The following is a 13,745-nucleotide window of genomic DNA, read 5'->3' as shown; positions in this document are numbered from 1 at the left end:
CACCCGCAACTCGACCACCACAATGATACTCGACCATTTTCGTTCTTTTTTTTTTTTTTTAACGGGTTTCTACATTCTTCCCCCCCCTAATAGAATTCGTCATCGAATTCTTAGTTGCGCAATTGCTCATCTTCGCGACATTCTCCACTCGTCTCCATATATCTTTACGCTGTCCACAATCGTTCCTTAAGTGTGCTCCTCAAGGCCTCCACAATCGTCTTCAGTTGAATGATCGCTGGATCATCTCTTACTGTTGCTCTATAATAACACTCTGATTTCCCATAATACGAACTGGTCCATGCTCGTTCCTGATTACTCCAACCATTTTCTCGATCTTCGTCTTCCCAACTCTTGATGAAGTCCTTTCCCAACGAAGTCTTGTTTCCCCCCCATCTGTCCAGTCCATACCACAGCCCAGTTCTCTGAATCTGTCTCTCCTCTTTCGCTTCGGGTTTGGCCTCGAACTCCCTCCACTTTAAGGTTTTCATCCCTTAAAGTTCCGATCAACGAACACACTTACTCGCTTCAACTCAAAAGAACACTTCACACACAAGTTAGTAGACAGCTAATCCCAACAGTCTACTAACAACAACCTAGCAATTCTAACCAGCAACCTAACAGTTCTAACCAAGCAACCTAGCAATTCTAGATTACGCTATCTCAATCATAATTCCTAAAACCACAAATCGTATCGCTGGACGTGACCGGTTTCCCTAATGCCTTTTGTGACTTATTTTGACTCGAGAAAAAATGAATTCCAAAACCGATTAAATCATGATTTCCGAAAGCATGGACGAAACCATGCTCTGATACCACCTCTGTAACACCCCCGAACCGTCCTGAGCATAGGTCGACCCACCGGCCAACAATCAAACAAGAACATGACCGACGGACGACCCACACCAAGGGTTGGAGATGAAAGGCCAATCGGCCAGCCAACAATCAAACAAGAACATGACTGACCGTCCAACCCAACACCATGGTCCGGAAGCGCTACGTGACGGGTTAGGGACGATCCAGTCAAAGTCACAAAAATTTACTCCACGACCTCGACCAGTTCATCCACTAACTCATCCCGCTGCTTCAAGGCACAAGGCTTTGCAACCCGTACCTAGAGTTAGCGTTTTCCGTTAGATCGAGGCCTAAGGCTTTTCAACCCGTGCTACGACCTAACGTTGTGTTAGACAAGACTAGTCAAATATCAGAGTACTCATGAAGCGCATATAAAACAATTACTTTTATTGATTTAAGAAGTATTCATACATTGAATAATTCAAAACTGGGCCCGGCCTAATGCCAAATCGAGTCAACATAACACAATTCACAATACCGTTTACAAAAGGCATGAAAATCTACACCGGCGGTCCTAACGTCCAGCACCAAGCTATCCGATTATCCTTACCTAAAGCGACCTGCAAAAAGGACAACGGAGTTGGATGAGTAATCTAGTATTACTCAGTGAGCTGGCGGCCTCTACCTGCAACCTAGACTCTAACCCAGACTACCCAAAATAACAATAAATCTAGCCCTAGCATGCAATATAAGTTAAGGCTAAGCAAACCGTTACTAAGTTAGACTTGGCCTCCTGCCATGATCTAGCTTCAAGTAACGGGAACCTACATTTAAAACAAGTCAACAACCAATCCCTAGTTAACCATATAAGTTCAATACTCATGTAGGGTTAGATACTTAGACTATACAACTATCATGTGCCAGTCGACCAACAATCAAACAAGAACATGATCGGCCAACCAGTGATACCGCATAGCTTTAATATCCACCACCCTTCACAAGCAATCCTTCAAACACATACAGGCCAATGTCAGGCCTACACTAACCAAATACACACCAAGCCTAGTCCGGTACCTAAATGTCATAGCCTGCAAACAAATCAATCAACAACCAAACATAATCATAATAATAAGATACTATGAGTAACTACGACTCGATCTATCCCGTAACACCGTATATCGATGCTACACTAACTCGAGGGTTCCATAACCCTGTACGACACAGTAACACAACACTCTAACCTAGGCCCTAGTGACTTCGTGTTCATCATCTCTATCGGCAATATCCTATCTTCCTACCACAGAGGCCAGAACAAGGAACTTTCAACCGACCGCGGCCCACAGTCCTTCGGGTCACCGCGCGACAGCCCACAGTCCTTCGGGTCATTGCCACATTACACCGTCGTGTAATACTCAGCCATAGGACATGACCCCGTTCGTCTTAGTCTTCCCGATCCAGCGAATAAGAGGTTTCCTTGAACCCGCTGGGTACGAGGGCGAGAAACACTAGTCCACCCCAAAACATGCCTAGCATGGGCGGGTTTCGCACCTGCTGTCGGCATAACACACACTCGACACAATTATCCCCAGGAACGACCTAAGGGACAAGACTCCAACCCAAAACTAAACAATATATAGGAGTCTACGACAATATCAACCAATACTCGTAGTCCAGCCTATATGGCATAGGACCCGTAGTATCAACATCACAACCAGTAGATCGGCCTATATGGCCAAAGATCCCCTAGACAACAACATTATCACAATCCCTGCACAAACAATAATTACTACCAAGCAATCATCACTAAGGCATGTCTAATCCATAACTAATCAACCAAGTAGTAAATAATCAAGACATGCATCTCATCTCAATCTCAATTCAACTATAATCGATCATCTTAGTCTTAGTCATGTTATTATCTCAGTCTTAATTCCATTTCATCTCAGCATAGCCCGTGCTAAACTGAGTCCGGTTTAATAAATAACCCTAAGGACTATATCATGCAACAGTGTGAGTATTCTACTCTATATGAATACTCGATCTTCCCTAAGTTCCAAGTGGAAATCAAACAAAACCAACTCACAGTGTTCTAGGCGAGAAGCAGCTGGTTGATCGGAGAGGACATGGCCAAAACCCAAGGGACGACTTGACTGGACTGGACTGAACTGATCTCGACTTGAACAGAACCTCGGCTTCACCATGAAGAAACTGACAGGCCTCGACAGACTTATCTGGACAGAACCTCCTTTAGCTCCTGGACAGTTCTCCGGACTTCCCGGCGGAGTATCGAGCAGAACTTCGACTGATCTGAACCCGTAGAACTGAACTAACTCCGGACAGCATCTCCACTTGATCATCAAAGGAACTGAGTGGCCTGGACGAATTCAGTTGGACAGAACCGTCCCTAGGCGCTGACTCGAGATCAGTAGTGAACTGACCTCGAAAACTCTCTAAAACTCTCGAAATAGCTCGGAATCACTTGCTTTCTTTTTCTACTTCTCTCTCACGTTTTAAACTTGGTTTGGACAGGTCTGGATGTGAATAAATGAGCTGGTGTCGTGGGGTATTTATAGGAAACACCAGCCAATCAGCTTCAGGTTGGTGGCAGCCCGTGTGGCGCTTTGCATGGCTCCGGCGCATGCGCGGCGGCACCTCGTGCTCCACATGTCAGGCTGCATGTCCAGGACACATTCAGGACGCCAACACTCCTCCCACATGTCAGGATGCATGCCTGGAGTGCATGCAAGAAGCCACACCAGTACACACATGTCGATCAGCATGCTTCGGTTGCATGCGCGGAGACACCTCGTGCTTGGTCGATCCACCTCGTGCTTCTACATGTCAGGCTGCATGTACTGCTTCCATGCACGGCGACACCTCGAGCTTCTGTAGACACTCAGCTGCTTAGATGGTAGTTATCACGTTCTGGCCATATACATAGAGACACCTCGAGCTTCTTGTTCGGTTTACGCGATTTTTGACCCTTCCGGCAAATTTCTAACCCGTGATCAATCCCGAATATTTTTCCGCTCCCGTTCTGATGCTCTAAATATTTTTAATAGACTCCAGATGAATTCTGCTATCCTGTAAAAATATTTCCCGAGCCTCTGGCTTCCTCGAAGAATTCCATAATACCGAAATTAGGGTTTTCGCCCAACTTCGGGTTTTTCCGTCGTGCTTTGATCCGGTCGTGCTTGCTTCCCGTCGTGCTTAATTTCCGTCCTGCTTCCAACTTATTATGTCTCCAGAATAATATTTTACTGATACGAAGATTTTTCGAGAAAACTTCGTGATGAAGAAACGTCGGTCTTCAAAAACGTCGACCTTCTGAAACGTCGTGCTTCCAAAAATGTTGTGCTTCCAAAACGTCCGTCTGATCAATCGAAGACATCTTCTAACTATGGTCGAGCAACTTATTCGACTCATAGTTCACCCACGATCACTTCTTTGCCCACCTCGTACTTCAAAACATCTCGATCGATCGTTATCTCCCGCAACTCGACCACCACAATGATACTCGACCATTCTCACTCTTTTTTTTTTAACGGGTTTCTACACCGACTGTCCCTGTTAATCATTACTCCGATCCCGAAGGGCAACACAATAGGATCGAAAACCTATGATGTTATCCCATGCTAACGTATACAGAGCGTAGGCTTGCTTTGAGCACTCTAATTTCTTCAAAGTAACAGCGCCGGAGGCACGACCCGGCCAGTTAAGGCCAGGAGCGTATCGCCGACAGAAGGGACAAGCCGACCGGTGCTCACCGAAGGCGGACCAAACGACCCATCCCAAGGTTCAACTACGAGCTTTTTAACTGCAACAACTTAAATATACGCTATTGGAGCTGGTATTACCGCGGCTCCTGGCACCAGACTTGCCCTCCAATGGATCCTCGTTAAGGGATTTAGATTGTACTCATTCCAATTACCAGACTCGAAGAGACCGGTATTGTTATTTATTGTCACTACCTCCCCGTGTCAGGATTGGGTAATTTGCGCGCCTGCTGCCTTCCTTGGATGTGGTAGCCGTTTCTCTGGCTCCCTCTCTGGAATCAAACCCTAATTCTCCGTCACCCGTTACCACCTTGGTAGGCCACTATCCTACCATCGAAAGTTGATAGGGCAGAAATTTGAATGATGCGTCGCCAGCAATAAGGCCATGCGATCCGTCGAGTTATCATGAACCAAGGTCGGACTGATCAGACGGGATAGACATGTTGGACATTACATCTGGATAGTACTGGTCAGGTTAAGACGATACTGTCTGTCCGAACATAGCAGTTGAGCTTGTTGGATTAATCTGGACGGATTCAGACAAGGCGGCTGGACTTGTCATCCGAGATTAGTTAGTCAATGTTTTGACTGACTTGAATACGTTCTAACGGGAATGGATACTGAGCTGAACATGAACTGATTAGCCAAGGAAAATGGCGGGAATGGTTAAGTAGTGGTTACAGGAACAGTTAATTGACGGTTACTGGAGCGGTTACAAAGTAGTAACCGGAACAGTTACAAGACAGTTCCGGGTGGTTACTGGACTGCTTAACTGACTGGGACGATTTACGGACAGTTGAGTTAAGGAACTGCTAAGGCGGTTATAGAGCAGTTGGAACTGCTGGGAGTTACTGGGAAACCGTCAAGGACGGTTACAGACTAATAAGAAACTGTACGAGTGCGGTTACTGATGGGTTTGGGGCGCAGAAGCAGTTTTGGGACAGTTAGGGAGACAGTTAAGGCCGAGAAGTAACCGCCCAAACTCCTTTTAATGAAATCCCGCGGATCGGAAAGAAGGGGGGGTTCTGGACACGGTTTTGGAGAGAAAACAGAGAGAAAAGAACCGAGGGAGAGGGTGATTCTGATCGGAAAGAGAGAGAGATGGCCGGAAGGCTGATCGGAATTTCAGTTAGCACCCATGGGTCTGTCTGTTTCACCGCGACTCCGTCTGAACAGACCACGATCGGATCGCGACTGGGATACAGAGAAAGACAGAGAAAAACCGGGAGGGAGAGGAGAACTTGATCGGTGAGGACAGAGAAAGATGGTCGGATGGCCGATCCAAGTTTGTGATGGTGGCCGCGAGTCTTTCTGTCCATCTGCAAGGAGTTCTGGTTCGTTGTGGGATCAGATCGAGTCTGAGAAGTCGGCGGTTATACTCGATGGGGGACCGAACACAGGCTAGATGAAGCGAATATGGACAGGGTCTATGGTTAATCGAGAAGGTATAAACTGGCGGTTACAGACGTTCATGAGAGTTTAATGCGTATGGAGTCTGGTTCTGACGGGTACCTGATAGACCATGGATTTTACCCACTTTCAGCCATGGTCTATAAATCTATTTAGAGTATTTACAGGTTCAGGTACGTTCTGGAGAAATATGGTGATTTTGGAGCCTTTTGAGTGCAGAGCTGCACAGACGTGTCAGATGTCTAGCTATGGATGGAGACCTTTCTACCACAGGATAGAGTTTTGAGTTAGCTTTCCAATGCCACCATTTTGAGGTTAATCAGCTTCCTGTAGCAGAAGTTATGCCCGTTTTACTGAGTGGTCAGTCTGCCTCCGAGAGAAAGCTGTCGAAAAGCGGAACGTATGTCGATCGATGCAGAACTCTTGACATCGATCGATATGGACGCCAGAACATGGGCCAAGCATATTTCAAGACCGTTTGAAGCTCAGAAGCCACACCAAGTTACCAAAATACCCATGGACGACCAGAAACCCAATTTATGTATTTCTAAGCCATTATTGACGGCAACAAGCTTTCTATTATCCTATTCTATAGTTTTCTCTTAGGTTTGGGGAGAAGATCAATTCTCCTTCAGAGATTGATTCAAACTCCATTGGTTTTACCATTGATTTATTTATTATATTATTCAGACTATGATTTGTGTTATTGCTTGCATGTCTGAGTAATTCATCTTGTTAGGTTTAGGGATTTCATGAGCTTAATGTCAAACTGATAATCAATTAGGATTGCTAGATTATCTATAGATCTCTACACCACGGTGATTTGTAATACCAGGATCTGGAATAGTTAGAATAGCACGACAGTGTGACTAATTGTTTGAACCTAGAATCATAGGATAGTTGAGAGGCACGAAAGTGCAATCAATTAACGGATCCCGAACTCTGCTGGATTAGATACCTAGGCGCATACGAGAGTTGGTCTAGGAATCTAGTTGAACATAATCGATCAGATCGATAACGCTTGCCTAAGGCAGCATCGATCGACGCTTATACCAAAGCATCGATCGACGCTTATACCAAAGCATCGATCGACGCATGTACCGTAGTATTGATCGATGCTCAAACTATAGCATCGATCGATGCTCGATCAGTGTTGACATGTGAATGCTGAAACACTGAACTTAGTCAATAGATTAGACTCACAGCGAGAGCTGGCTGTCTTTTATATTAGATATCGAGTTCTAGAATTAATCTATAAACCATTAGCATCCTTGAACTGTAGTTTTGAATCTCTTGATTGATAAATCCTTAGGTCTAGCTATTTCTCCTAATTGTTTACAACCTCAATCAACCAATCGAACAAATACTTTGTTCACCTTGCTTTGCAATAATTATTTACTACTTTATAAAATATTAGCCTAGCTTAATCATATAACTATTAGATCTAATTGGTTCCCTAGCTCCCTGTGAATTCGATCCCTAAGTACTACAACTCGACCTCTTATTTGAGAGAGTATAAATCAATCCTTAGGGTAATTTGAGTAATATCAAATTTGGCGCCGTTGCCGGGGAGCTTTGATCGCCATTAGATTTAATGTTATTGATTCTTATTATATTCTCTACCCCCATTCTGACACAATTTTTTTTTCTTGTCTTTTCAGGTGCATGCCAGCAATACCAGAAGCAACAAGGACAAACAGCTGCTATTCTCAGAAGATCCTGTTCACTTGGAACGCACGATCCGCAAAGACCAACGTTCCACATCAATCGACGCAGCAGCTTTCACGTCAACTGATTCTCGTACCCAATCGTCGACCGATACCCGACCTTCATCATCGACCAATCTACATCGTTTGACATCGATCGATACTACACCGCGTACATCGATCGATTCTCATTCGCAAAACGTGGTTATGATTGTTATTCTCAGACAGGACGAGAATGGAAACATGTATGACCAGGATGGTCATCTGCGTAATGCAACAGGTCAGAAACTAGACGCTCAGGGGAATGTAATCCCTGATACTGATGCTACAGGAGCTGTTCAACCTGTAGAAGAGGCTGTTTGACCAAGGACACTGGCTGACTAAAACAATCCTGATGAATACTACGCTAAAAGATCAGCCATTCGCCTTCCAGAGAATCATATACCGAATTTCAAGCTGAAGCCACAGTATTACATGCTCGTGGCACAGATACCCTACTTTGGGTTATCTCACGAGCATCCTATGGACCATCTGGATAGGTTCGAGGATCTAATTGCTTCTATCAGTATGGATGGAGTCCCTGATGACTACCTGCTTTGCAAGCTCTTTAAACACTCACTTGTTGGAGAAGCTTCGCATTGACATCCAAAAGACGTTCTTGCATGAATTCTTTGGTGAAGCACGAGCTCAAGAGATAAGAGATAAGATTTGGACATTCTCCCAAGGACCTACAGAAGCTTTCAAAAGCTCTTTGGAGAGGTTCATGAGATACCAAAGGGACTGTCCACATCATGGTTTTACGGAGGTTCAGCTATTGAAGAAGTTCTACAAGGGTATTGATCTGTAATATCGTGTGATGCTGGAGACTGCAAGAGAAGGAAACTTTGAGACAAGGACCCCTGAGGAAGCTAAGAGACTGATTGAGAACTTGGTGTCTAGCAACAGTGCCAAGAATCTGGATATGCTCAGGATAAAATCAGATGTGAAGGATGACAGCAAGATCGTTGAGGCTGAGACTGGTTCTATACATGAAGTCTCATTGGTAAAGCAAGCTATATACCAGGATAAGGAGCAGCGCCATTTAGATGAGATGGAATTTAAGCTGGAGGAGCTCTTGAGAGATCAGCAGGAGATGACTCAGGATATGAATCTGCATTTGGATTTTCTCTGCAAAGAGCTGAATGGAAGATTAGAAACCTTAGATACCCGTGTTAAGATGCTATACACCCAAGCTTCTCAGACTGCAGAAGATGTTAGGAAGCAAGAAGCTCTGATTAAAGAGAATGCTGGGGAAGTTGAAAGACACAGGGTTGATGATATCTTAGGTAATGGATTTGGGGAAGTACTTGAGCAGGAGAAGCTGGAAGAAGATGTTTTTCTAGTCGAAAGTTCTATGTCTGTAGGCAGCTCTTATTGGTGTCGACTGGCACCAACGACTGACTGAGCATCGCTCGACATCATCACTTGAGCGTCGACCGACACCATCATACAAGGATCGATCGACACCACTTTTGGGATCAGACAAGATTGTTTGAATTCAGAGCCACTCCGACTTCGACGCTTGACACCCACATCCTCCCACACGAGCTCGAGTTAAATTAAAGGAAGTCGATCGACAACAACATGAGCGCATCGATCGACAACAACAAGAAAGAATTGATCGACATCAACATTGTTGCATCGATCGACGAGATCAGCCGAGTACTGATCATCCATCCACGCCATATCAAGTGCGTTTACCAGATCTTGATGCACACCGCTTGAATGCCACAAGAAATCCATCTCAGACATTAGTTTGCTTAGAGAGAACAGAGAAGATAAGTCAGCAATCTACAGAAGCACCAGCGCAAGAGCAATCAACACTAGCTGAAACTTCTCTCGTTGAGATTGATCAACGCCAATGGGATGGATACGAACCTTCGATGGAAAAGCAGGAAACAAAAGAAGGAGTTCAAAGTGAGAAAATAGTCAAATCTAGGAAAGTCTTTATTCCCAAATACCTCAAGAGAGAAGTTAACAAAGTGGAACTTGATGGATTTCACAAGAGAGTGAAGAGAGTTCCTAAGGATATGTCTTTCGAGGATGCATATTATAAGTACAGACTTGGTAATTTCTTCATAGAGAGCAGAGAGACGGATAAGGACATTGAGATGTTATTCAACAAGGTCCGGCGTAAGCCTAAGAGGACTCTGAAGAAGGAACAAGATCCTGGAAAGTTCTTGATTCCATGCTGTATACATGATCACACCTTGCCAAACGCCCTCTGCGATACTGGATCTGCAGTAAGTATCATGGCTATAGACACTGCTGATTTATTAGGATTGAAGAAGGAGCCTTCTCAGGATTGTTTCACTTTCGTGGATAACTCCAAGGCAAACTGAGCAGGCATGATCAAGAATGTCAAGGTAGAGATAGGAGACTGCAGTATCCCTGTGGATTTTCACGTCGTGAAGAGTAAATCTGGCCAGATATCTTCTCTTCTTTTTGGAAAAGCATTCATGGCTACAGTGAGAGCAGTTTGTGATCTTAAGAAGAATAGGATGTCCTTGACTAATGTTGATGAAACTGTCTTCTATGATCCCGTGGAGAAGAAGAAAGGTGAAAAGTTTATTTCATGCATAGAGATGTTTGAAGATCCAGGACCTACAACTGATTTCAATCGCGAGCCCGCAATGCCACAATCAGCGTCGGTCGATATTAGAGTTGCAGCATCGGTCGACTTCCACTCCTCAGAATCGATCGACAATAAGCCTTCAGAATCGGACGACTCTCAGTCTTCAGAATCGATCGACACGAAGCTTTCAACATCGGTCGATACCTTCCGAGTTTCAGAACAGCCCGAGACTGAAAAGTCTAAATCTGGGGTAAGGAACAAGAATAGAAAGAAGAAAAAGAAAAGGAATGCAGATGCAGATTCCCTATCAGTAGTTCCTTTGCAATGTCAAGAGGGTAGTCATGAGTATAGAGTGCGCTGCAGAGGAGGTTCTGAATCCTTTACCAAGGTCAGAGTGCTATGTGATCCAGAACTGAGAGACAAAGGGGAAGCTTCTGCAAGAGCTTTTATCAACTGCATCATTAGGATGAGAAAAAGAGACACTGAGACTTGTTCTGGAGCAAGTTCACATGCTCATCGAGACTAAATCAGATCTCCAAAAGTCAAGCTAATGACTGAGAATAAGCGCTGAGTGGGAGGCAACCCACTATTAGGTGATTTCTTTCAGTTTAGTTTAGATTGTTACTGATTAAAGTTTTTATTTATTGGAGGTCAAAAAAAAATTAATTAAATAAATACCGAGGAAGACGAGTTTGCACGAGGATAGACGATGGCCGCGCAACATCGATCGACAGAGCATCACTAGCATCGATCGATCGCCACTTAACTGTGTCGATCAACAGAGCTTCAACAGTATTGATCGCCACTTAACTGTGTTGGTCAACACTCACATCAAAGTCAGCTATACGGTTTTTCCTTGTTAAATATTGTCCTTATGATTTATATCCCCACCAATCTTAGACTGTAAAACACTAGAGATAGTGTTGTTTAAGTCTAGGGGAGGTTCAACTAATATTGTGTTTTAGATAAAAAAAGAAAAGAAAAGAAAGATCCGAGTAGACGATTCCTTAGTACATCGACCGATGAGACCAGCTCGATATCGATCGACAACACTTCAGATCCAACGATCGATTGTCACTTCATTATGTCGATCGACACTGATATCAGCGAGCAGGTTATCGTTTTTACTTGTTAAACTGTGTTTTTATGTTTATGTTATTACTATAACTCCGACTAGATATACACTGGGCACAATGTAGTTTAAGTCTGGGGGGATGTTTACTGATATTAGTGTGTTCATGAGTTTTATTAAAATGTTTTCAAAAGAATTTTATTGAGTCAAGAAGGGGATAACGAACTTATTAGATTTTTGCTTGTTATCTAACCACTCTTTAGCACCATTCTAGACTTACTGATTGCAGATAGTACTAAAGATACTAAAGTAGATCAACCTGTTAACTATTCACACTTGCTGAGATTGTTTGAACGAACCAAAGCTGACCTCCAACACTAAACCTGACACAACTGCTTGTCTTGGGGCTTGGTATACATGGGATCGGATACTTCAAACAAGTTTGGAAGGTAAAGTCTTGTGTAGATTTATCACCATTTCTCTCTCTATTTCGACCCTATATTTATAGGTAGAGATATTTATTTCCAAAAAAAAAAAAAAAAAAAAAAAATATAAATTATATAAATATAGGTGTTAGTTAGGTGGAATCCGAACAGGACTTAGTGGGTGCAACCATTAAGGCTTTTTTCATAAGGATTCCAACAAAAAGAATTCGAACGGGACTTGGTGGCGGCAATCATCAAGGTTCGATTCATATGAATTCTTGGATATAGGTCAAAAAGAAGTGACCGGGGCTTGGTGGCAACCACCATTAAGGCTTGATTCATGGAAGCCTGTCCAATCTTTGTCAACGATCTTGCAATATAAGCAGACTTTGACTAAAGAGAGAAATTAGTAGAGAGAAAAGATAGAAACTAACTTTTACCTGCAGATCCAGATACTTGTTTGAAAATCTTTGCATCATGTGATCGATACTCCCAAGGTAAAGCATGCACTTTTATTTATGTTAAGAAATGAGGTTGGTAGAGAAGAATGTCAGACAAGATTTGCTAAGTTGGTGGCTAGGTGAATTTGGTTGCTAAGCTAGGATATGGTATAATGTGATTTTGTGATTAGGACGTTTTAGATGTGAATTGCAATATCGTAGAGGTGATGATTCTAAGTTTTGTGATTAGGACGTTTTAGATGTGAATTGCAATATCGTAGAATTTGAGGTCAATCAGCATCCTGTAGCAGAAGTTATGCATGTTTTACTGAGGAGTGGTCAGTCTGCCTCGCGAGAGGAAGCTGTCGAGAAGAGGAACGTATGTCGATCGATGCAGAACTCTTGACATCAATTGATATGGACGCCAGAAAGTGGGCCAAGCATATTTCAAGACCGTTTGAAGCCCAGAAGCCACACCAAGTTACCAAAATACCCGTGGACGACCAGAAACCCTATTTATGTATTTCTAAGCCATTGTTGACGGCAACAAGCTTTCTATTATCCTATTCTATTGTTTTCTCTTAGGTTTGGAGAGAAGATTAATTCTCCTTCAGAGGCACGAAAGTGCAATCAATTAACGGATCCCGAACTCTGCTGGATTAGATACCTAGGCGCATACGAGAGTTGGTCTAGGAATCTAGTTGAACATAATCGATCAGATCGATAACGCTTGCCTAAGGCAGCATCGATCGACGCTTATACCAAAGCATCGATCGACGCCTGTACCGTAGTATCGATCGATGCTCAAACTATAGCATCGATCGATGCTCGATCAGTGTTGACATGCGAATGCTGAAACACTGAACTTAGTCAATAAATTAGACTCACAGCGAGAGCTGGCTGTCTTTTATATTAGATATCGAGTTCTAGAATTAATCTATAAACCATTAGCATCCTTGAATTGTAGTTTTGAATCTCTTGATTCATAAATCCCTAGGTCTAGCTATTTCTCCTAATTGTTTACAACCTCAATTAACCAATCGAACAAATACTTTGTTCACCTTGCTTTGAAATAATTTTTTACTACTTTATAAACTATTAGCCTAGCTTAATCATATAACTATTAGACTAATTGGTTCCCTAGCTCCCTGTGAATTCGATCCCTAAGTACTACAACTCGACCTCTTATTTGAGAGAGTATAAATCACTTCTTAGGGTAATTTGAGTGATATCGGTACTGGACCGAGGAAATCTGAGTTCTAAGGATACAGGACTGATGGGATTGAGATCGAGCACTGAAGGTACCAAGGTGGAGTCTGTAGCCGATGAGCGATGTATTGACGATCGCAGATCAGTGGACTGGATCTGTTTGTATGCTGGAGAAGGCAGAAAGATGGCTGTAGAGCCGGGCGTATGTACAAGGTTTTGGATGCGTGTAACTGTTACTGAAATTACTGAGGAGCAGGATGGCCGTGGGGAGAACTGACTGGATCGAGGGCTGTGGAGCCGA

General features: G+C 43.4%; 1 protein-coding gene across 1 annotated transcript; it reads left to right on the top strand.

Annotated features, from left to right (window-relative positions):
* The first annotated feature begins 10,071 nt into the window (after window positions 1-10,071).
* Window positions 10,072-10,824, top strand: LOC111206078. The gene has a single exon (XM_022702400.1). It carries the CDS (start codon window positions 10,072-10,074, stop codon window positions 10,822-10,824), a length of 753 nt encoding a protein of 250 aa, XP_022558121.1.
* Window positions 10,825-13,745: the final 2,921 nt, after the last annotated feature.

The sequence above is a fragment of the Brassica napus genome, chromosome C8, assembly GCF_020379485.1.
Source record: "Brassica napus cultivar Da-Ae chromosome C8, Da-Ae, whole genome shotgun sequence".
In the NCBI taxonomy this organism is placed as follows: Eukaryota; Viridiplantae; Streptophyta; class Magnoliopsida; order Brassicales; family Brassicaceae; genus Brassica; species Brassica napus.
This window is presented reverse-complemented; position numbering and strand designations above follow the sequence as displayed.